At 39.0% G+C, this 23,290-nt stretch overlaps 1 protein-coding gene across 1 annotated transcript in view; it reads right to left on the bottom strand.

The window, feature by feature from the left end:
• LOC127646715 (ribonucleoprotein PTB-binding 2-like) overlaps positions 1–23,290 on the bottom strand; it is a 110,209-nt gene that overhangs the window by 24,000 nt on the left and 62,919 nt on the right. The window contains 1 exon segment of the mRNA XM_052130546.1: positions 3,042–3,233. Within this exon segment, the coding sequence (XP_051986506.1) occupies positions 3,042–3,233 (192 nt within the window).

The raw sequence follows: 23,290 nt of genomic DNA, 5'->3' as shown, positions 1-23,290 counted from the left end.
TTTTTAAAAAGTTTCAACTTGACAAAACTGTGTGTTTATAATGAAACGCAACCAAAGTCAGATGCTCCAAAAGCATTGTTCTGATGCAAGTTCACATTGATACATCCTTAGAAAAGCCCTAATTATAAATCTATCTCAGACAGATTGTTGAATTCAATTGCAAAATGGATTGCATTTGGCCAATGATAAGCTTTTGTTTAATAATATGGAAATAAACAATATACTGCCTTCTCAAGCCATTTTTTGCATTGTCTAAGAAATGCTCTACTTATAATAATGTAATGCATTGTAATTATCTGAATTATTTTATTTATAAAAAATATAAAATTTATACAACTCCAATTCTGAAAAAGATGTGACAGTACAAAAAATGCTAAGAGTGATGTAAATTATATTCACCCTTTGCTATATTGAAAGCACTACAACTAACCATTATATGATTTTTACCATGTGAATTTACATTGTTTTTTTATGTACAGTCATTTCAAATCAGATGATTGCAGTAATTTGGGATTTTCAGTAAAAACTGTGAAACCACCATTTCTTCTAATAACACTTATTAAGCATTTAGGCACTGAAGACACAAGTTTGTTAAGTTTAAAAAGTGAAATTTTTCCCATTCATAAATTATGCAGGTCTTTAGCTGCACAATTGTATGGGGTCTTTGTTGCCATATTATGCACTTCATAATGCCCCACACATTCTCAATTGGAGATGGTCAGGACTGTAGGCAGGCCAATCTAGCACCTGCACTCTCTGCTTATTTGGCCAGTATGTGGTTTGAAGTTGTCCTGCTGAATATTCTGGGACATCCCCTGGAAAAGACGGTGCTGGATGGCAGTAAATGCTGCTCCAAATTTGTACATATCTGTCTGTATTAATGGTGCCCTCACAGATGTCTGAGTTACCTATGCCATGGGCACTTACACACCCCTGGCCCATACAGACACTGGCTTTTGGACCTGACACAAATAACAGCTTGGATGGTCATTTTCCTCTTTGGCCAAGAGAAAACGATGGCTGTGTTTTTCAAAAACTATTTGAAATGTGGATTCATCGGACCAAAAAACACAGTTCCACTGTTCTGCAAGCCCAGAGAAATAAGCTGCGCTTCTGGACAGTGTTGATGTATGACTTGTGCTTTGGATAGTAAGGTCTTATCTTGCATCTGTGGATGCAGCGGTGAAAGGTGTTGACCAACAAAGGTTTACTGAAGTAATCCCAAATTCATGATATCCATTACAGATTAAATTATGTTTTTTAAGACAGTGATGTCTGAAAGATCAGAGATCACGTGCATTCAGAAGTGGTTTTCGTCTTGTCTTTTGACAATATTTGACAATACTCCTTGAATCTTTTAACTATATTGTGAACTGTAGATGGTGAAATGCCCAAAATCCTTCCAATTTGTCTTTGGGGAACATTGTTCTCAAAGTGCTGGATTATTTGCTGAAGCATCTGTTGGCAAATAGACAAGTCTCGAATGATCCTTGCTCTTGAAGAACTAGGCTGTTTTTGGAGGCTTGGGATTTGGGGAATTTACATTAGTAAAGGCATCCCTATTTACACATACAGTTTGCATTTTCACATTGAGAATCAATGGGTTCATCCAAAAGCTCAAAAATTTTGCTTTCAGAGGCATTAAATGGAGTTAGAATGACATTTTTTCCCCTATATGCATTCAGGAGTGGCGCATAATAAACTATTTGATAAAAAAAAAAAATCTTAAAATTTCATAACTTAGTCCCGCTGTCCACATATGAGGGCATAAATTTTTAGGAAAACGATGTGCTCTAGAATTGTTTATTTTGTTGCTTTTTTATTATGTGTGTAAAGATCTCCTCCAAGGGATGACACTTGACGCAGTGGCTCAAAGGTGAGGGTCTTTATTACTAACCATAATAATTACAATAACATCGTGCAAGGAGCACTCTTTAAACAGCCAGCTTAATGACACAACACAGTAACTCTCATGTCACTCTCTCCCCCCCATGGAGGCCCTCTGGCTGCCTTTTATGCCGCTCTCCCCGTGCTCACTGAAATTAGAGACAGGTGTTAGACATAATTTAGCTCAGGTGCAAGCGCCCTTACCGCTTTTCTCTCCCGGACGGGCGCTTGACCACGCCCCACTGCCACAATGTGCTACTAGTTACAAATCAAAAAATGAAATGGAAAATGCACATGGAAGTCACGTGGCGGTCTCAGGAGGTTAACTTGTATTGCACCCGGAATATTCTTTTGATAGAAATAGAATTCAATTACTTTAATGCATTTAAAATATATATTAACCATTTTCAATGTTCAATTAATATTCAAATTTGAATTTTGTGGCTTTTAGGTCATGTGTTTTACCTTTGATGCCATCTATTTGCTAGTGTACTCCTAAATGCTAATAAAATATATTTGAGCAAATATATCTTTTTTTTTTACAGTACCACGTACATGGCTGTGACGTAAACTAAAGCCTAATGTCTACTTAAAAAAAGAGATGAGTTCTTAATCTTTATAGGAAATATTCTAACACAGGAAAGAAAAGTGTGTTTGTCAAGCCAATATGTGGGCACTTTAAGGACATTTTTGTTTACTTTTGTACAATACAAAATGCTTGTAATGTGTTGGGTCGCCACTTGTTCTCCAATCTATGTCAGGAAGCAAAACCAGTCGAGAACCACTGTGCTAGAGTACATTCGTTAATGTTTAACATCACTAACAGTCTCTTCCTATTTTACGTGTGTGTGTGTGTGTGTGTGTGTGTGTGTGTGTGTGATGCTCGTGCGTTTTAGGACAGGCTGCTGATTTTTGTGGATCTGTCCAACAGTAGTCAAATAGCCCTGCGGTTTATTTCAGGCTTTGGAAATGCAGCTGGAGAGCTGGAGATGTCTGAAACAGCAGGGTTCCTATGAATACTGTAATTAAACTGCCACCACCACTGCTTCACATATGCACATGTACGTGTGTGTGTGTGCAATGATGTGGGCACACGAGTATGTGAGAAACCCTCTTGCTGTTTGTTGATAAAGAAGATGTCATGTGTAACTCACCACGCCCTGAGCCGCGATAAGGGCAGCAAGGGTGCTGCGCCCAGACGTTCCTGGAGGACAGAGACTGAGGCGTATCTCCTGACCCTGGATCAGCTGTCTGTCCATCTCCAGCAGAACAGCTTCAGCTTGTTCCGCCGTCTCATACTCCACCACAGCAAAACCCCGCACTGGACTGCCCTCATCCTGTGCCAGCTACAGCACACACACACACACACAAATACACACACACACACACACACACATAGTCAGGGCTCAACAGGATTTTTCTATTTTTCATTTATTTTCTATATCAAAAAATATTAAATATATATATATATATATATATATATATATATATATATATATATATATATATATATATATAGGCTGCACGATTTGGGGAAAATGTCATATTGTGATTACTGAGGTTAATATTGCGATATGCGATTGCGATATAATAAACAAATGGTATCATGAGTCATCTTGCTTGGTTATCAAGGAAAATGCACAAATAGATTACTGATAATGCTGAAATGTGTATTTCTCAGCTCAAACATACAAACTAGCAACAACTATAAATGCACATTGTTTTCAAGTATTTTTACAAAATTAAATAAAATCTTTGCATTACTTGTTATTTTCTCAATATTACACCTAAATAAAATAGAACAATGAATAAGAACATACAAATTTTCACGAAAATAAGATTGTCGAAACAAACAGGGATATTTAATCAGGATGTAACATGTACTTTCTATAAATTCTTTTGAAAAGGAAACTGGATATAAAAGTGTGGTTCACTCAATCAAACCACTAAAACTGTTGTTGTTGTTGTTGTGTAATTATATATATATATATATATGACAACAACATATTTTAATGTTGTTGTCATTTTAATGTTATTATTCACATAAGATTGATCTTATGATGATCTCATCAATGATGCTACATGTTGCAAGCTGCAGACAGCGGGGGTGAGAGACGAGCATCTCCGTGTTAGAGTGCGCATCAGCCTCTTCCTGTCTCGACACCCGCTCAGACTGGGTCTCTTCCGTGACAGTTTTGGAGTTTGTGTTTATTTACATGGCACGCTCCCGTATTGCATGAACTTTAATTAAGGATAAAATAAAGACATATCGCAAAGCTGTGATCTGTGTTTCTATCAGACATTCGAGCTGCAGACAGCAGGGGTGAGAGACGAGCGTCTCCGTGTTAGAGTGCGCATCTCACGGCGGAACATTAAATCTATCCCGGTCTCGACTCCCGCTCAGATTGTGTCTGTTCCGCGACTGGATGAAGCAGCTCTGACTGCACAGAGAATGTCAGTTTTGGAGTTTGTGCTTATTTACATGTCACACTCCCGTATTATATGAACTTTAATTATTAATGAAATAAAGACATATCGCCAAGCCGTGATCAGTGTTTCTGTGTTATTTTTTCTGGCCACCAGTTCAGTGTCAGTGAGAATGGGCTGTCACGTCCACACATGCACTTATTTATTTAATATAATCGCAGCATTTTATATATATATATGTGTTATATTATATATATATATATATATACTTAACTAAAGACTTAAGAAAAATACTTGGATATTTAAATAGCTGGAAGCTAATTTAACAGCTATTTCAATGACATCTATACATTCATAAAAACAAGCATACAGAGCAAAACTTGTGATTTGTTTAATCATTTTAACTAATTGTAACTGATGACATATTTAAATCAGAAAAACAATGTTCAATACATCACAGCAAATCAAATGTTTACATTTGCAATGTAAATACATAATCAAAAAACATAGGATGTAGTGACATCTCAGCACTGGCCCAATAGTAACAGTTTTGTAAACTGACTTAAAACTCACACTGGCCCCGGGCCATCATTGCTTAGCCCTGATAGGGCTTAGAATGTGTGACATTACTGAATGTGTGATTTCTTTTCGTTATTTTATGAAACAAGAAAATTAACAAGTTCATTCATTTTCATTAAAACCCTCAACTGGATATCTCCTAAATAATTGATGCAAAATACACCTACAGATATGAGCTACACAGCTACAAATATATCATATGCAGAGCCTTGAGGAAGCCATTGATTTGTGTCTTCTGGTGTTGATTATTGAATTGCCTGCAGCTAACGGATATGCTTTATGACTGAGACGTCTGACATGAGAAATGAATCCCTATTGCATGCTAAGCACTACTTTCATATCAGAGCGGAAATGTAGTTTCATCATTGAGTATTGTTCCTATAGAAAATGTGTATTTCCATATACACATAAAGGAGACTGGGGACATGGAGAAGTTGTCATAAAGGTTATATCTCAGTAAAGTCCATTTGCACAAATGTGTGTTTTCTCTAGCAGAGGTTTTGTATGTTACTTTCAAACACTGAGTTCACAACCCTCTTTAATAGGACTGTCACGACTATGAATTTGGCTGACAATTAATTGTTAAACATATAATTGCAATTATGCCGATTAATTGTCTGTTTTAGGGCTGTTTTGATTATGATGATTATGATGATTAATTGTCATACAGATTGTAAAACTTTTCTCATAGGTTTATGTGTGCTTCATAAACCTTAAGTAGCAATGTATTCATATTTAACTTTTACATGGTCAATTTTTCATTTATACTGTTGCTGTTGGATAGGCAACCTGAATAGCTACAATATAATATAATATTAAAGTATGCATTAGTAAAATACAGTATTTCTAAGTATTTAAGGCTCTTCGATGAAACCCACAAGCCCTTATTTCAAATGAAGAAAAACCATTGAGATTCTATGTTTCTTCATCCTATCATCTCAGGCATGTGTATGAACCCACAATGACAAACAACATTTGCTATTACACAATCGTTAAATTAAAGCGAAACCCGAGTGCTTTGCATTCACTAAAATCCTTGTTTATATTTTCTTGGGAATTTGGCGAGAACCTCCACAGACAGCGCGTGCATCACAGTGATTCGAGTCTGGTTCAGAAGAGGTTAATCTGATGCACTCTACAGGAACTGCACTTAGTCCTCCAAAATACATTTTCACTATTATCACATTTTTGTTATAGTTCTTGGGTACAGAAGCAAACATAATCAAACCACACTGGGATATATTAAGGCAAGATTTTTACCAAAAGGTTAAATGTGTTCTTAGAACAAAGGTATTTTAAATGAAACTCAGGTCGGGGCATGTTGTCACATTTCCATTGAGGCAGGTTGTCATGTGTGTTTTAAATGTCATACATGTATACACTATGTGTTGGCCAAAAGAATGTTTTGATATTTTTGTATGTAACATTTTCAAATTTTGTGGTTTAAGTTATTTCACTTTCTGCATCTTTATTGTTTTACGTGCAGTTGTAGATTTATAAATGGTGGTTGTGATGGTGGAGACACATGAAACCTATGCCACTGGTTTAGTGGCAAGTTCCACAGTGACAGCTTGCCCCATATAGTGTGACAATATGCCCCACTATTGGGACATGTTGTCACAAAAGGTTAACGTGTCCAATGAACTTTCTTTTTTCCTGCATAAGAATGGTGACAATGTTCAATGGGTTTTTTGTTGCCAAGACTTCAAGATTGTGGCTATGTAGAAACTGACTTTCAAAAATAAACTTACCCCGAGAAATATTCACAGGATACAAAAGTGACAACTAGACCCGGTCTCCCCTATACATGCACTACTTGAATCTAGGCTAACACCAACTCTGAACTAAAGTTTGCTCTTTTAAGTCTTTATGTTTTTGGAGTTTTGGAGTCAGATGCATTAAGTAGCTACTATGATATTTTAGATTTTTTAGGAGGAAACAGATTTAGATTTAGACTACATCTTTTAGAGCAGTGCAGGAATCTAAAGTGTGTTTTGGTTACTTTTTTTATGGTATACAAATACCATAATTTGTTGTATAGAAACTACAGCTACACTAGTTTAATGTAAGACAGTATTTAAGTGTTAAAGGTTACATTACATTTCATATTTCACTACATTCACAGTCAATTTTTTAAGTCAGCAGCAAATCTGGTTTAAAGCCAGATCTCCGTTCCAATCCTACAAGAGTCATGGAAAGAATTTTAAACAAGGAATTGACTGGCTTCCTAGAAACAGTGCATTCTCCCAGAGACGGAGTCTAGTTTTAGATCTGGACATGGTTGGATTAATCAAAGTATGATATTATGTCATCATTGCTTTTGACATCAACTGACTCAGCATAGACATCCATTGATACATCGTTTAATTTCTCCACCCATGTGAAAATCTACTGTAGTTTTTGCATAGTAACTAATTATAGTCTTTTCTTTTTCTTTTATTTGTATTACTTTATCTGTTTGTTGCAAGACCATTATAACATCAGGTACTGTAACTGGATGGCTTCTCTCAAGTGGCCCCCCAAAAATTATAAAGTCACTTAAGACACAATATTATGATAAAAAGATGAATAAAAAAATAGTTAAATGATGAAACAATATATATACTGTAATAAAGTTCCTCTACTTTGACACAAGTATGAACTTGAAAGGAACTGACTTATTACATTCACAAAAAATAACCTTGAGACTAGTTGGCTAAAAAAAAAATGCTAAAATGTCTATAGAATGTGTTAGTTCTGAGAAAAAAAATCCAACAAACCTTGTTTGCGGATGTGTTTTTGATGGTTTTGATATTATCAAATGCAATGACATCCATACATTTGTAACTTTGGCTAAAGTGTCCAATCTGTTATTGTGGCCACCAAACACAAACACACATTAAATCAAATTCCACACAAGACAAGAGGCACATGCACAAAAGTTTACTCAATTCTCAAATTCCCATCACAATTACCAGCCAGTGTTTTTGAATCTCACAGTCCTTATAAGGAACCACACAGGGAATCAAGAACATTCACAAGGTAAGCCTGAGTAAACACATTCACTCTCCAGATGTGTTGTGAGGTGCTGCCTTTCATCATTTCTTTCAATTGGCCTCTGGGGAGACCAGCGGTACAGCATCAAAACATCTTCACCAACTGTCACGGACTGATCAGTGGAAAGAACTGCCTCCTCTAACACTCCTGCCTCATGTTCAGCTTAAAATGACCCTCTCTGGATAGTAATGGCTTTTAAATATCTTGAAAACGACATTTTATGTTCTTGATTTGGCTGTTTTAGGATGTTTCCTACAGCCTTTGGGGCAATTCAGATGGAACGCATAGATTCATTAAAAATGCTACATGCAGCGCAACAAATTGAACAGAATGATGGTGACTCCGGATGGATTTTTACAAGTTACAATTCTTACAAAATTGCACATGGCATCTTAAAAACACAGCGTTCGGGCGCTGAAGAAACAAAAAGTCAACATCAAGACATCGTCAGTCTAATGTACGTTTACACAGAAAAATTATAAAAAATGCAGAAATGAATGTAGTGTGAATGGATCCGCGATGAGGAGGAGGGCCGGGCCCTGAATTGGGCTAATCAGCCGTGAAGGGGATAAAGATGAGCCAGAGGCGCCAGTTCTGGAGATAGAGAGCCAAATGCAAGTATATGTATGTTGATTTAAGTTAATTTATGATATTAAAACTTACGTTGACTGTTCAGCCAGTCCTCACCTTCTCCTTGCACACTTTACCATTACAAGATCTTTAAGATTGAATTGAGTCTTTATGGTCCCATTTAGAACAAATGTGTTCCTGCATAAAGAAAAATCTAGGCACATTGTAATGAATGGGACAGAATGTCTAGAGAAAAGTTTTTTAAAACTTTTGGTCTAAAAATGGGGCACTTCTGCACAAGGTGCTTGGAAAAAACAGCAAGACGCCACAATGTCAAAGACGTTCGTCTAGAACGTTTACATTGAAAAAGTATCTAATTGCTTGGTGTGAACGGCCCCAAATGCTGTTTTCTTACTTAAAGCTGAAGTGTGTGATTTCTACGCCACTGATCTGAACTGCAAAAATAAACCGTTTTCAAAAAAACTTTCTGAATACGACCCCCATCTGCCATTGATCGAACAAATAGAAAGTCCTGCCCCAAACTAATGCCATGTTGTTGGGCTGAATGAGTCGCTCAAAACTGAACCCTTTTTATTGTGCCACAGGAACATGGTGTTTACAGTTTTTGAGAAAATTTACCTACAAATCGCTAACCAAAGCTTGGATAGAAGAAAGTATTTTAACACCAAAAAAAAAAAAAAAAAACACACACACACGCTTTAATTCAATTGCTTGGTCTGAACCCCAGATAAATTTTACACCTTGAAAAATCAAGTATATTTCAGCCTAAGTAAGGCACATTTGAATTAACACAGAAGCAAGCCGAGTCTTTACTATCACCAAAACGCAGAATGAGACACTTATGTCTGCAAGCCTTTTTCATGTGGAGATCAAAGGGGCATTTGACACTGATGCCCTGAAGCAAATCATGAACATGGCTTCACGATTGTTGTAGCAAAGTGGATAGCCACAGTCTGCTGGCTGATTAATATTGCGGAGAATGAGAGTTTAAGAGATTTAATGCCCATTGCAATGAATATGCAAACTATGTGCAGACTAGTTCTTTCAATTAGTCAAACTTCTACTTCGACTTTGGTAAAAGTTTAATGTTACTTGATTTGGTGCTATTTCAGTGCATTTCTATCTTTATACTGTTGAAGGCTTTGTTTGGAAAATTTTAATAAAGCATTATATTGTTACATATTGTTTTGTTTTCTTTCCTAAGAAGGAAATAAATGCATTTTAAAAGGAAAAGAATAATATTTCGAATCAAGTTTCAGCACTTTCAAAATATGCGATTCATCGCAATGAACTACGAAACTTTATGTGATTAATCGAGATGACAGCACTACTTTTTTCACATTGTACTGTACTTTTGGGACCAAACAACAGGATATTTGCATCATCATTGTGACAACCAGCTTAAGTACTAATTGAAGATTTTAACCACTGTACCTAATGACTGGTAAAGATGAGTTTCACTCTGTTATTGAAATATTATCCCTTTGGATTTACCACCAAAACACACACTATCTGTCATGGATGCATTGCAATACATTTTAAGAATGTAAACTATTCTCTGAAGGCATTTTATTCAGACGCAAGCAGCAATGAGAAATGCTTTATACTGCATTAATTGTGACAGAGAGTATGCAAATATTGATTTTACGCGATTAATAGCAGTTCACTTCTGCCATTTAGGTCGGACTGCTTTCATACCAACTGCAAACTGTACTGGAGTTGAAATTGACCACACCTTAGACCACCTTTGTTCGGTGCGCACCCAAAGTTTTTAATACTCTTTTGCACGAACCAAACTCAGTCAAACAGACTGGGGTCTCCACGAAAAGCTCTAGTGTTCAAGCAAGAAGAAAGTGGAGGAAGAATATGATCAACTATTGGCAGTAAGTCTGAGGGAAATGAGACCCCTAAGAGAAGATAGAGGGAAAGTAGAAAGAGAGAGAGAGAGAGAGAGATAATTGGTGGTAACCCAATTAGTGAATGAATGAATGAATGAATGGATAATATGCTAGTGAGGGAGAATAAGATGGAGAATAAAGAGCATACATGAAGACAGGATGTTGTGAGGATGTAAGTGGAAGAGATGAACACAGACTGATTAAAGGACAGAGACTGAGAGGAGTGAGATAAAGGATGGTGTGATAGAAACAGGCAAAAAGAAATAGAGAGGGAAAATGAAATAGGCAGCAAAAAACTCAAAGACCCAAAGTGGGATTCCATTCATTTACATGACACACACATACGGTGGTGATATTGTAGGAAACCATGAAACTGTACTGTACTACTGTGGCCTGGTTCTTTCGTTCACACTGTCACACTGTCTCTCACACACACACACACACACACACACACACACACACACACACACACACACACACACACACACACACACAAAACGTATGCCCTTGGCAGTAATAAGTGGTGCGGTATGTCTCGGAGGAACCAGGGCTTATCTGTGCCAGTTATAATGCAGTCAGGACAGTGTATGTAAAAGTCTAAATATAGAAAAGGAAAAGCATTTGTCATTTGAAAAAGTGTCAAACAGACCTGTGGTGTGTATGAGTGTGCTTTTGAACACTAACCAGCAAATTCACACCGCTCCCAGAGTCCTTAGCTCTGGAATACACCGTTTCAAATTCCTGCTTTTAAAACCGCAGCTGCAAAATCAGCATTCAATGAAGGAAATCCTGTAATACACATACAGTATTTGCTACATGTGTTATCCAGATTAATTGCCGAAACTTGACACTTTTTGAACACAAATTTGTTAACTCTTTAACTACAAACATCATGAGATTAACCTGGATAAATTATAAAAAATAACTGACAACCCTAGTTTCATTTCATCAATTGCCCAAGTATGTTTATTTGTTGCCTAAGCCAAAGGTTTCGATTTAGTATTTAAGTATCGAAAGTTACCAGATGCAAGTATCGTATCAAAGCCAAAAGGTATTGATTCAACCCTAATATACTGTGTGTGTGTGTCTATATATATATATATATATATAGACACACACACACACACACACACACACACACACACACACACACACACACACACACACACACAGACAAGCTTTTTAGTTGTGTTGCTATTGCTCATACTGCGATGACAACTGACTGACCAATGAGATAAGAGCTTTTTATAATTTTTCCTTGTTGGTGGCGCTAATCATTTGGAGAACACTGGCATTGGACGTGCACACACACCCAGAAAATGATATACTTAAAAATATATAATTCCAGTTCATGAACCCTTTGTACGGCAAACATAAACCCGGTCTATTTTTGAAAGTCTGCTTTTGTTTTGTATTTTGTCTTAAATATACATTGTTTAATATGTATATCACTGTTCCTCTTATGGCATTAAAAAAAGCAGCCAGGTTCTGCAATTTATTTGCACTAAGCTAATAAAATAATATCCCATAAAAAGATTTGTTACATGCAATGTTTTAAACAAACAAATTGCAGAACCACACTGCTATTTTTACTGTTAGGACAATATAGCAAAGTATTGCAATAATTTAAATAAAGAAAAAACTGTGAGCAAGTGTTTTCTGTTATATTATTTTTAATACATGCATCATATTTTATACTATACCTGTTATTCTTACGTGTATTCATATAACTTTACCTTGTGTTATATTATCCAGGCATTATACAAAGAGAAGTTGAGTTGGGGAGTCTGGAATATAGACCTACTTGTAGCTAAATACATGTGCAAATAAATATCCAACAGTGCTCTTTACTCATCTCACGCATATAAAAACAGATTATATACTCCACAAAATGCACCAACACCTTGGAAAGAACATAATGAAACAGTTATGCAAAAGTAGGTAAATGAATGATTTAACAGCGTTCAATATATTCATCTCTAACAGCTTAAGGGTGCGGACAGGAGACTGGTATAACTGCTACACTGCCTGCTGCACAGGAGTGAAATAGTTTTTAGTTTTATTTTTGTACGGACTCTGTGTGAATAGACCTTCTGCCAGACGTTTGTCTCGCAAAATCGTCATGGATTTAGTGTGAACAGGCCTTAAGATTTAAACTTGGTTGTGTTACTTGTCCCACACCATTAGTGCTATAGACATAAATGATACCTCAAGCTGTGTGGCTTGTTGAGGAGAGGAGTGCTTATACTTTACTAAGAATTCAGACTTGGAAGAAAACACAGCTGAAAAACAACAACAATAACAACAAAATCCTTAGTTCAAATCCATAGACTTATATTAAAGGAGGGACCAGAGCCAAAAGGCACTTTTCCACCATCAGGTCGAACGGTTCTGAGCACAATGAGTGGTACCGGTATCATTTCACATGTTTGGAACGTTACAATCGACCCTTCGCTGAGCTTCGCCCCCTTGGTTACGATCGTCCACTCTGAAAAGCTTTGCAGAACTCCTCATAGGAATGAATGGGAGATTGTCGTGAACAGCACGGTTTATGGCAAAATATTTACATAAACGGAATGGGTAATATTATTACGTGAGCTGGAACGTAGAATGACATCAAAAAGCATATTTATCTGATTTATTTTTGTAAAATAAATTGTTAAATTACACAGTAATTTGATTTAATATTGTGCAGACTGTGAATCAGAATTGAGACAAATGATTATCGCAGTCTCTAGAAAAGAGAGAATAGTCATTTGATAGTGATTACTCAACTGATAACATTAATGTAAGAGAACAGAACTGCTTATAATGTCTCAGTACACTCATTTGGAACTCTTTATTTACTAGCCAATCACCTTTACTAAGTTTTAATGTTATGTTATTAGCTTAAATTTACCTTGGAGCAAATGCATGTGTCCCATGTGTGCTGATGTTATATATGTTCATATGGGAATGAGGAATGAACTGAATCCATAGCATGCTCTTCTCAATATTTAAAGATTTCTTTAAAAAGAAAAAACACTGCATGAATCCTCTATAGGTACCTCATGTAACTATTACAAATGACTCAGCAACAATGTTTTTAAATAATTTCGACACAATCCCACTTAAAACACACAGAAACCCTACATCTATCCCTACCACTAAATCTAACCCTAAACCTAACCTTAGTAACAGTGAATGAGACTATTGTGAGACTTAGACTACCGGGGGGTTACCTTCTGGACACAGCCGTTAGTTAAACTGTGCCCAGGACAAAGAACCATTCTAGTGGAACGGCTGAAGTGACGTGGCAATTAACTATTGGTCACTTGCTCAGTCATTTCATTCTAATCCTGATTTTGCAGTACTGAAGTGAAAAAAAAATAACAACGTAACTTTGTCAATGAGGATGAATCGGTACAGAATGCTATGATTCCGCAATGAGAACAGTTTGGATCCTATGGTGGAAAAGAATCTACAGAGACTTAGTAGTAGCTTTTTTATTTGAACCAGTAGTAACCGCATAGCAACTACCCAGAACACCCTAAAAACTACAAAGCAACATGCAAGATACAACTCTGACCATATCAACAACCACATAGCAGTGTACTACAAACAACTTTGAACACCTCAGCAACTGTATAGAAACCTGTTATCTCCGAACACCTCAGCAATTGCATAGCAACTTGATAAAAGGAACTCTGAGCATCTTAACAACTGCATAGCAACGTATTAAAAACAACTCTAAATACCTCAGCAAACATATAGCAACACACTAAAAACACTCAAAACACTTCAGCAACCATATAGCACTGTTCTAAAAACAACTCTGAAAACCTCAGCAACCATATAGAACCATTCTAAAAACAACTCTGAAAACCTTAGCAACCACATAGCAACGCAGTGAAAACAACTTCAAACACCTCAGCAACTGCATGGCAACGTGCTAAAAACAATTCCAAACACCTCAGCAAAGTACTAGAAACAATTAAAAACAACTGAGCAACTGCATAGCAACGTGCTAACATCAACTACAAACCCCTCATCATCTGCATAGCAATGTGCTAAATACAACCATGAAACACCTGAGCAACATGCTAGAAACAACTCTGAACACCACAGCAACCGCATAGCAACATACAAAAACAAACAAAAAAAGCTAAACACCATATGGTATCATACTAAATACAATTCCAAACACCTCAGCAACCGTATAGCAATGTACAAAAAACAATTCCGAACAATTCAGCAACTGCAAAGCAACTTGATAAAAGGAACTCTGAGCATCTTAACAACTGCATAGCTACGTATTAAAAACAACTCTAAATACCTCAGCAAACATATAGCAACACACTAAAAACACTCAAAACACTTCAGCAACCATATAGCACTGTTCTAAAAACAACTCTGAAAACCTCAGCAACCATATAGGACCATTCTAAAAACAATTCTGAAAACCTTAGCAACCACATAGCAACGCAGTGAAAACAACTTCAAACACCTCAGCAACTGCATGGCAACGTGCTAAAAACAATTCCAAACACCTCAGCAAAGTACTAGAAACAATTAAAAACAACTGAGCAACTGCATAGCAACGTGCTAACATCAACTACAAACCCCTCATCATCTGCATAGCAATGTGCTAAATACAACCATGAAACACCTGAGCAACATGCTAGAAACAACTCTGAACACCACAGCAACCGCATAGCAACATACAAAAACAAACAAAAAAAGCTAAACACCATATGGTATCATACTAAATACAATTCCAAACACCTCAGCAACCGTATAGCAATGTACAAAAAACAATTCCGAACAATTCAGCAACTGCATAGCAACGCCATTGCAACTACCCACAACAACCTAACTTTGTGATGACTTTTCCACTGGCATGCAAAAATGGATCAGAAGAATAGAATATGAAAAACACACATTAAGAGGCATCATTCAGACTATTAAATTGATTCAGGGATTAGATAACTGTACAACAGAAATAAATGACAGAAAATGTGTGTTTGTATATGATGACAGTCTGTATGACAAATTAGGGCATAAAACAGTTTTAATTGACCTGCTGAGCTAAACAAATGGTGAACATCACTCGTCTCTTTATATTCTGTTCTCATTCCAAACTGATCACTGCTGTCATGGTTCTGTATCCTGCAGGGCACTTGACATAAATCTAATCCAGTAATGATGCTTTATAAGTTTCCTCCATTAGGCCTTTTATGCATTAAAACTTTTTTAGACAGGAAGGAGAGAGTGGTCAGGCTGCAGGGTGCCAGTGTCAGAGTGCTGTACTGCTGTGCATGGGTGCAGTCAGACCCACTGAGACGCTAAAACAACCGACCATTACTGACCTCAAGACAGGGAAATCAATACAACTACTGTTCCACCTCCATTTACACACACATGCTTTTAACAGTATATCAGACCATAACCCACTCCATCAGCAGCAAATATGGTTGTTGCCTGGATGTCTGCATGGTGTGTTTCCTCCGGTTAGGACATGTTCTATTTCATATAGTAGATGGCTGACCTTTGAGAGCGATACATTGAGCCCAGTGGGATTCAAGTGAGGAGAGGTGCTGGGCGGTCTCAATGAAAGAATAATGTCAAGGCAGTGGAGAGATACAAACAAATCACACATATGTTACTTGAAAGACCTTCTGAATAGTAACATAGATATGGCTTGGGGCCCCTGGGGCCCCAAGTCAAAACAGCTCTGCATCAAGCCTCTATTATATTATGGTCCCTGGATATGGCTGGGGGCTCAACTTTAATGTGCATATATGGGAAAATCAAATCCAAAGTCTAGAAAAGTAACAGATCACCTCTTATAAATAAGTCGCACATTTTGAGGTGTCATAAGCTACACACTAGAAATGTTTAATATTTAATAATAATTCCAAAAGCAAACGAAGGCAGCATTATGCCATTGGTTGTGCTGTATAATTAAGAAAATAATGTAACACAAAAAACATACCCCCAAAAACAATGAGGGGTGATTTTATAAGCATGATCAAATGGGTGTATTTTTAATTTTTCTTTTTTCAAATGAACCACATGTGATCATTAATAATGCAGCAGCATTAAAAATCAGATCACTTCAATCAATATTAGCATTGTTATACATAAAACATTCCTGGTTGCTTTTGTAGACATGTCTTGTTATGTAACAGCTTCAAGCTCAAAGATGTCTTTAAAAAAGTGTGTTATGACAGCAATCAAAATCTACCGAGGGTGTCAGGTCACAGGCCAGCAGATGAGCTGGACTTCACATCAGTCTAAAGTAAAACACATAAACAAACAGAGAGTAGATAAAGTGAGAGAGGGATGGAGTAAGAGAGAGCGATAAAGACAAAATAAGGGTAAAAAAAAATTACCTTGAAAAAAAAGACCTACATATCATGTGTGACAGGGTCTCACCCCCTTAATAAAGCAAAACTTGTCCATGCACTTCGATTTCGAAAGTAGTTTCTCATTAATTTTTTTCCATAAGCATTTAACCCTCCTATGGTCTTAGGGACATTTTTGACTCGGGAAAGGTAAAGAACACATTATAAATACTGCATAGATTTTGGTACTGAACCAAATGTTGTGACTTTGTCAAGACCATCAAAACAAACTAAATAAAAAAGAAAATGTGTTTTTGTATTTAATAGTTTAAAAAAAAATTCAATTTAAAACGTCTAGGTTATGGATGTAACCTCCGTGCCCTGATGGAGGGAACGAGACGTTGTGTCGAAGAAACGACACTAGGGGTCTCTCTTGAGCACTGAATATGCCTCTGATCTATTAAAAAAGGCCATTGGGAATTAGGCAGACAGTATTTGCATACCCCGCCCCCAGACATAAGGGTATAAAAGTGGGCAAATAAGTCGAGTTCATTCAGGATTTTTCTGAGGAGCCAAACATGGTCCGGCCACTACAGCGGCTCGGCTCAGCGACGTGGCCGGGAGGACACACGTACCCATCCCCAATGCCCCATAAAAATTTGTCGGAATCCTTTTGATTGCCCTAAGCAGGGGAACAAGGCGACGCTTGCCAACCTGGGAACGGGCTGAGCCTAGCCAGGCATCTTTTCTCTCTATGTTTCTCGCATAGAGCCAAACGGCTGGGGCCCTTACACGCATCGTGGGAAGGGGGTCTTACCCAGTTTCCTATTCTTTCAGGGGGAAAGACCCTGCGGAGATCACACCTGCCCAGAAACGGAGAGGTAAAGTGGCGAATACATCACATAGGCCATTCAGGTCACATGTGGAAATATGGTGTGGTGGTAGATCCAGCCTCAAGGAGGGGGGAGTTGCTACAGCACGGCGACCGGAGGGCAGCTGAAACTGCCTAAGGGAGACCCGGATTCACTCACAAGTGGACCGTACTGCAGAAAATACACACAGGATGAGTCCAACAGGAGTCCCGACCTGTGGAGCACCTACTCCAGTACAGGGTAGATTTGAGTACCCACAGTGGATTGGGTACGCAAATTCCTCCGCCGAATTGCAGACCCACAGGGCTAGGGAGGAATCATCCAGGGATCCGAATATACGGAATCTCCTGGGAGAGAAAGCACACAGTTTTACCTCAACCGAGGGAAAGGGCGCTAGGTGCAAGCGATCCACCCGGCCAGTCCATCAGCGTGTTACTGAGTTCTACCGGCTCGGACCTGAGAAAACACGGGATGATACTGACTCAACCCTGAGACTATAAAATCTCGCAAAGGTATTGGGTGTTGCCCAACCTGCTGCTCTACATATGTCTACCAGGGAGGTGCCCCTGGCCAGTGCCCACGAGGATGCAACACTTCTTGTTGAATGTGCTCGGACCCGCAAGGGGGGGACACGGCCTGGGTGTGATAGGCCAATGAAATGGCGTCCACTACCCAGTGGGAAAGCCTCTGTTTGGAGACAACATTCCCTTTCCGCTGTCCACCCAAGCAGACAAAGAGCTGCTCAGAACGTCTAAAGCTCTGCGTGCGGTCCAAATAGGTACGCAAAGCATGTACCGGACAGAGCAACGAAGGGTCTGCCTCCTCCTGGGGCAGCGCTTGCAGGTTCACTACCTGGTCTCTGAAGGGCGTGGTAGGAACCTTGGGCACGTGGGAACCTTGGGCACGTAGCCCGGTCATAGTCTTACTCCAGGCAAGTGTCGCTAACAGAGAACGCTTGCAGGTCCAGCAGGGCAGTCTTTTGAGAGAGGGCCCTGAATCCAACTGATTCTAGCGGCTCGAAGGGGGGTCTCTGAAGGCCGTGAGGACCACTGAGATATCCCAGGAGCGGAACAGGCTTGGCCGGGAAGGATTTAACCTCCAGGCGCCTCTTAGGAACCTGATTATTAAGTCGTGTTTACCCAGAGACTTGTCGTCTACTGTGTCATGGTGGGCCACGATAGCAGCAACGTACACCTTCAAGGTGGAAGGGGACAGCCTCCCCTCCAACCTATCCTGCAGGAACAGGAGCACCGATTTAACTGTGCACGTCTGTGGGTCTTCAGCCCGGGAAGAACACCAATTTGCGAACAGGCGCCACTTCAGGGTCGTAAAGTTGCCTGGTAGAGGGGGCACTGGCTTGGTTGATCTTGTCTACGACGGCAGGTGGTAGACTAGCTAGATCTTCCGCGTCCCGTCCAGGGGCCAGACATGGAGGTTCCAGGGGTCTGGGTGCGGATGTCAGAGTGTGCCCCGTCCCTGAGAAAGAAGGTCCTTCCTTAGGGGAATTCACCAGGGAGGGGCTGTCGTGAGGAGTACGAGGTCCGAGAACCAGGCCCGGGTGGGCTAGTAAGGAGCCACTAGGGTGACTTGTTCCTCGTCCTCCCTGAACCTGCACAGCACCATGTTGGCGATTTATGTATGCTACCGCGGTGGTGCTGTCTGACCAGGATGCGTCAGGACACCTGCTGCAGGGGCACTCCTGCCCGTAAAAAGCAGAGGTCTGTCCAGGGTTTGAATGTTTGGCGGCAGGCAGGGGTGATTGTTACCCAGTGCGTGATGGGAGTCAGCGGATGGGAGTCAGCGAGCGTGCCGTGGGGCGGGTGGTCCGAGGGGGCGTACCCAGCGGAGCTGCACCCGCTGCTGTCCCCAGATCGCCTCCATCGCCAATCCCGTGGGAAGAAGGAGCAATGTGGGGGTGGCTGGAGTGGCTTGCTTTCTGTTGAAAGCAAGCCGCGACAGCAACGTTGCCATAGTCATGTTCTCACAGTGAGCGCATGAGCCATCCACAAACGCTGCCTCGGTGTGATCGCAACCCAGACACACGAGACAACGCCTGTGGCCGTTTGAAGCAGAGAGCACTCTACCGCATCCAGAAACTATGCAGGGGCGGAAGGGCATCTTTACAAAGACGCGTCCTGAAAAGGACGTTCAATGCCAGCTGCGTATTGCTCTTTTAGAGAAAATAACTCATTCAGAGAAATTTGCTCTTTTAAAAACTCTTTTAAGTTTGCGCTGTTGAAGTGCCCAGGGGCAAACTGAACTGCCGTGCAGAGAATGGAGAAAGCCGCTGAAGTGCGCCGTAGATCCAACAGCAGGCAAGCATCAGAGGAAACAGGAACAGGTGTGTGACTCGCAGCTGTCTGCAACACGACCATCGGCTCTGAAGAAAATTTCGGAATGAACTCTTTTTATACCCTTTATGAACTCTTTTGTATGTCCGGGGGCGGGGTATGCAAATACTGTCTGCCTAATTCCCATTGAACTTTTTTCATAGATCATAGGCATATTCGGCGCTCAAGAGAGACCCCTAGTGTCGCTTCTTCGACACAACATCGAAGTGAGCGACAGACGGGGAACAAATAGTTCCTTCTATTGTATTAGCGAGTCAATTTTGAACCGTATGGGAAGAACCAGATTATTTTGAACCGATTTGAACAGGTAATATGTGAGTTTACTAACATGAATTAATATAATAGTGTACAATGGGGCTAAAGCCCCTCCAATGGTAAAAGACCTATGGCATAGAATGTTCTCCTAAAACATTAGATGGCAGAAATAAGCATTACTACACCTTTCTAAACCCCTGTAAATTGGCAACAAAAGTTGCAGTGGGAAGTAATGGATTTGTTGCAATAGACATGCTAAATCTGCCAATTTTGACTGCTGGAAAAGGCAATAGAGATTAATTTGTGAAATTGCATGTCTTAAAATTTTAGCTTTAAACTATACACGTTTGATTTTCTACAAGCAGAATTAATCAGAAATTGTTTAAATATTGTTGAGATATATAAAATGCCAAAAGTTATTGAAATAAATGTAATTTGACGTTTTTAAAATTGTATTTAAAAAAAATCTTTAAAAATGATGTCCCTCCAATAATATTCACAATATAGCAACCCCCAACCCCCCCCCCCCCGCCCCATAAGACAATAGGAAAGTTAAATAAATAATAACCAAACCAACAAAATGTATTTCAAGCAAAAAGGTTAACCAGGAAAATTGACAAGAATGTGTATCTACATTGGTAAATGTAGAAAATGTGCTGTTCACACATACCATCAATAAAGAAATGTATAGATAATAACACAACTTCGCATGAAGGAAAATTGCAAGGGCAAAATTGACCAGTTATTTCAAAAGGGTCGTGTTCACACATGACCTCTAAACTGGAAATTGTAGATAATTTTCTGGAAAAGGCTGTAGGTGTGGACTTTGTGTGAAGCCCTACCCCCTAAACCAAACCCCAACCCTAAAACTAACCAGCAGTGGAGTCAAAATGTAATTTAACACTGGACGGCAGCTGAAGATTGGGTGCCAAGTTAACTGTGGAGAATGCCTCAAGTGCAGTTCAACACCTGAAAATCCACAGCCGCACCTGGAAGGGCTTTTTGCAGTGAAAAAGGCCAATTGCATGATAGTGTCATGTGAGTTTAGCTTGCTCAAGCCAGATATCATCATTAATCCTGCCTCTAATATGAAGAAACATATCGAGGTAAATGTAATATTTCTACTTACTAGATTCCGTGAATCTACAACGTAGCATGTAATTTAACTATCTATCACTGAGATTATTGGGTTGCTGTGAGAGATTAATGCAATGTTATCAATAGGTAGAGGCGCTTTACCTCTGGACCCATCGGCTCGCTGGTCTGCTGAGGCCCTGTTGAAGTTGTTGAGCAAGCACTACACTGACACCTTTAACGGTTGCACACTGTTACCATGTCAACAACTGCATCTCCCACTGAAAGCGTTTAAACGCGCTCCTCCCGCTGGGTCCCATGAGAGTTGTAGGCCCCTGGGCTTTAGCCCGTATAAGCCCTACATTAATTGGCCCCTGGGGCTGGGTGATAAAACAATCTCTCTGTTTATCGGGGAAAAAATTTTTTCCTCGATATTGATAATGAACTTTTGAGTAATTTTCTATACTTAGTCTATGTTCTACATCTAGAACAGGCGTGTTCATTACATTGATCGTGATAGCAAGACAACCACTGGTTGGTTGATCTAGATAAAATATAAAAGATTGTTTTTTTATTTCCTGGCATTGATTGACAGGTGGCTAATTTTGTGTGCTGTGCTTTACGTGTGTGTGTTTCAAGAGTGCAAATGCAAACGCTAATCAAATACATTTGATATTTCTGCCAATGGCCGTCTTGGTGAGGCATTAATATAAACCCAGTCGGTTATGTCTAAAGAGAATGTAAACAGTGGGACAAAAAGCGTATTTGTTTCAAAATGTCAGACTTGAAGTGTGCCTGTAACCGAATAGACCACTGTTTAGTATGTCATAAAAAGGCTATTAATCAAACAACAATATCAAGTAAACTACTTACAATTTTTTGGATGAATAACTTGAGTAGCTTTAAAAGTGTTAATGTAATCTAATAAAACATTGACATTTTTAATTATTTTTAATAATACCGACCCCTGATGTAGTGTTATTTTGTATAATAAATTACCGGGAAAGTAGAGATAATAAAATAATTTATAATTATGCTAAGCCTTTATAAAGTTTTTTCTAATGCCTGATAGAAAGGTATCTAACTTTGTAGAGCAATACTTCAGGCAGAATAGTCCCATCAGTCACTAATACACTTCAGAAAATTGTGCGTCGTACGTTAGAATGATACAAGAACTAAATCAATGCGGAACATAGTATCTCAAAAGGAGTACAACATGGCCCCCCATGCATTACTTAAAGGTTTTCAAAAATGATGCCATCCCAAATGTATATGACTTTCTTTTTTCAGCAGAACACAAATTAAGATTTTTAGAAGAATATTTCAGCTCTGTAGACCATACAATGCAAGTGAATGGGTGCCAACCTTTTTATGCTCCAAAAAGCACATAAAGGCAGCATAAAAGTAATCCATGTGACTCCAGTGGTTAAATCCATGTCTTCAGAAGTGATGATAAATTGGGTGAGAAAAAGCTCAAGTTTATCCAGTAGAGGGCGATATGCATGAAGAATGTAAATCACCAAAAAAAAAAAAGCAAAAGAAGAATGTGAAAGTGAAAGTGGAGACTGACTGAGCGGGGACGAAAAATGTATAGTAAAAATTGACTTAAATATTTATATGTTTCTCACCCAACCTTTTATATCACTTCTAAAGACATGGATTTAACCAATGGAGTAACATGGATTGGCTACTTTTATGCTCTTTTATGTGATTTTTGGAGCTTCAAAGTTTTGGCACCCATTCACTTGCATTGTATGGACCAAAACAGCTGAGAAAATCTTTCATTTTTGGGTGAATTATTCCATTAAAGCCCGATGTGGCCCCTGTACCAAACAACATTCCCCACCCCCTACTCTACCTCCTCTATTGTGCAAGACATGTCATGCCAAGTGACCCTGCTTTTATAGTGTTTTTTTTTTTTTGCTTTCCTAGTATTGTTTTGAACATGTTTTATGTGCAATAATAACATGCTCTGTCTGCATTAAGGGAATTTT

This window comes from Xyrauchen texanus, chromosome 7 (genome assembly GCF_025860055.1).
Source record: "Xyrauchen texanus isolate HMW12.3.18 chromosome 7, RBS_HiC_50CHRs, whole genome shotgun sequence".
Taxonomy (NCBI): Eukaryota; Metazoa; Chordata; class Actinopteri; order Cypriniformes; family Catostomidae; genus Xyrauchen; species Xyrauchen texanus.
Note: the sequence above shows the minus strand (reverse complement) of the source record. Positions and strands in the feature narration are given on the sequence as shown.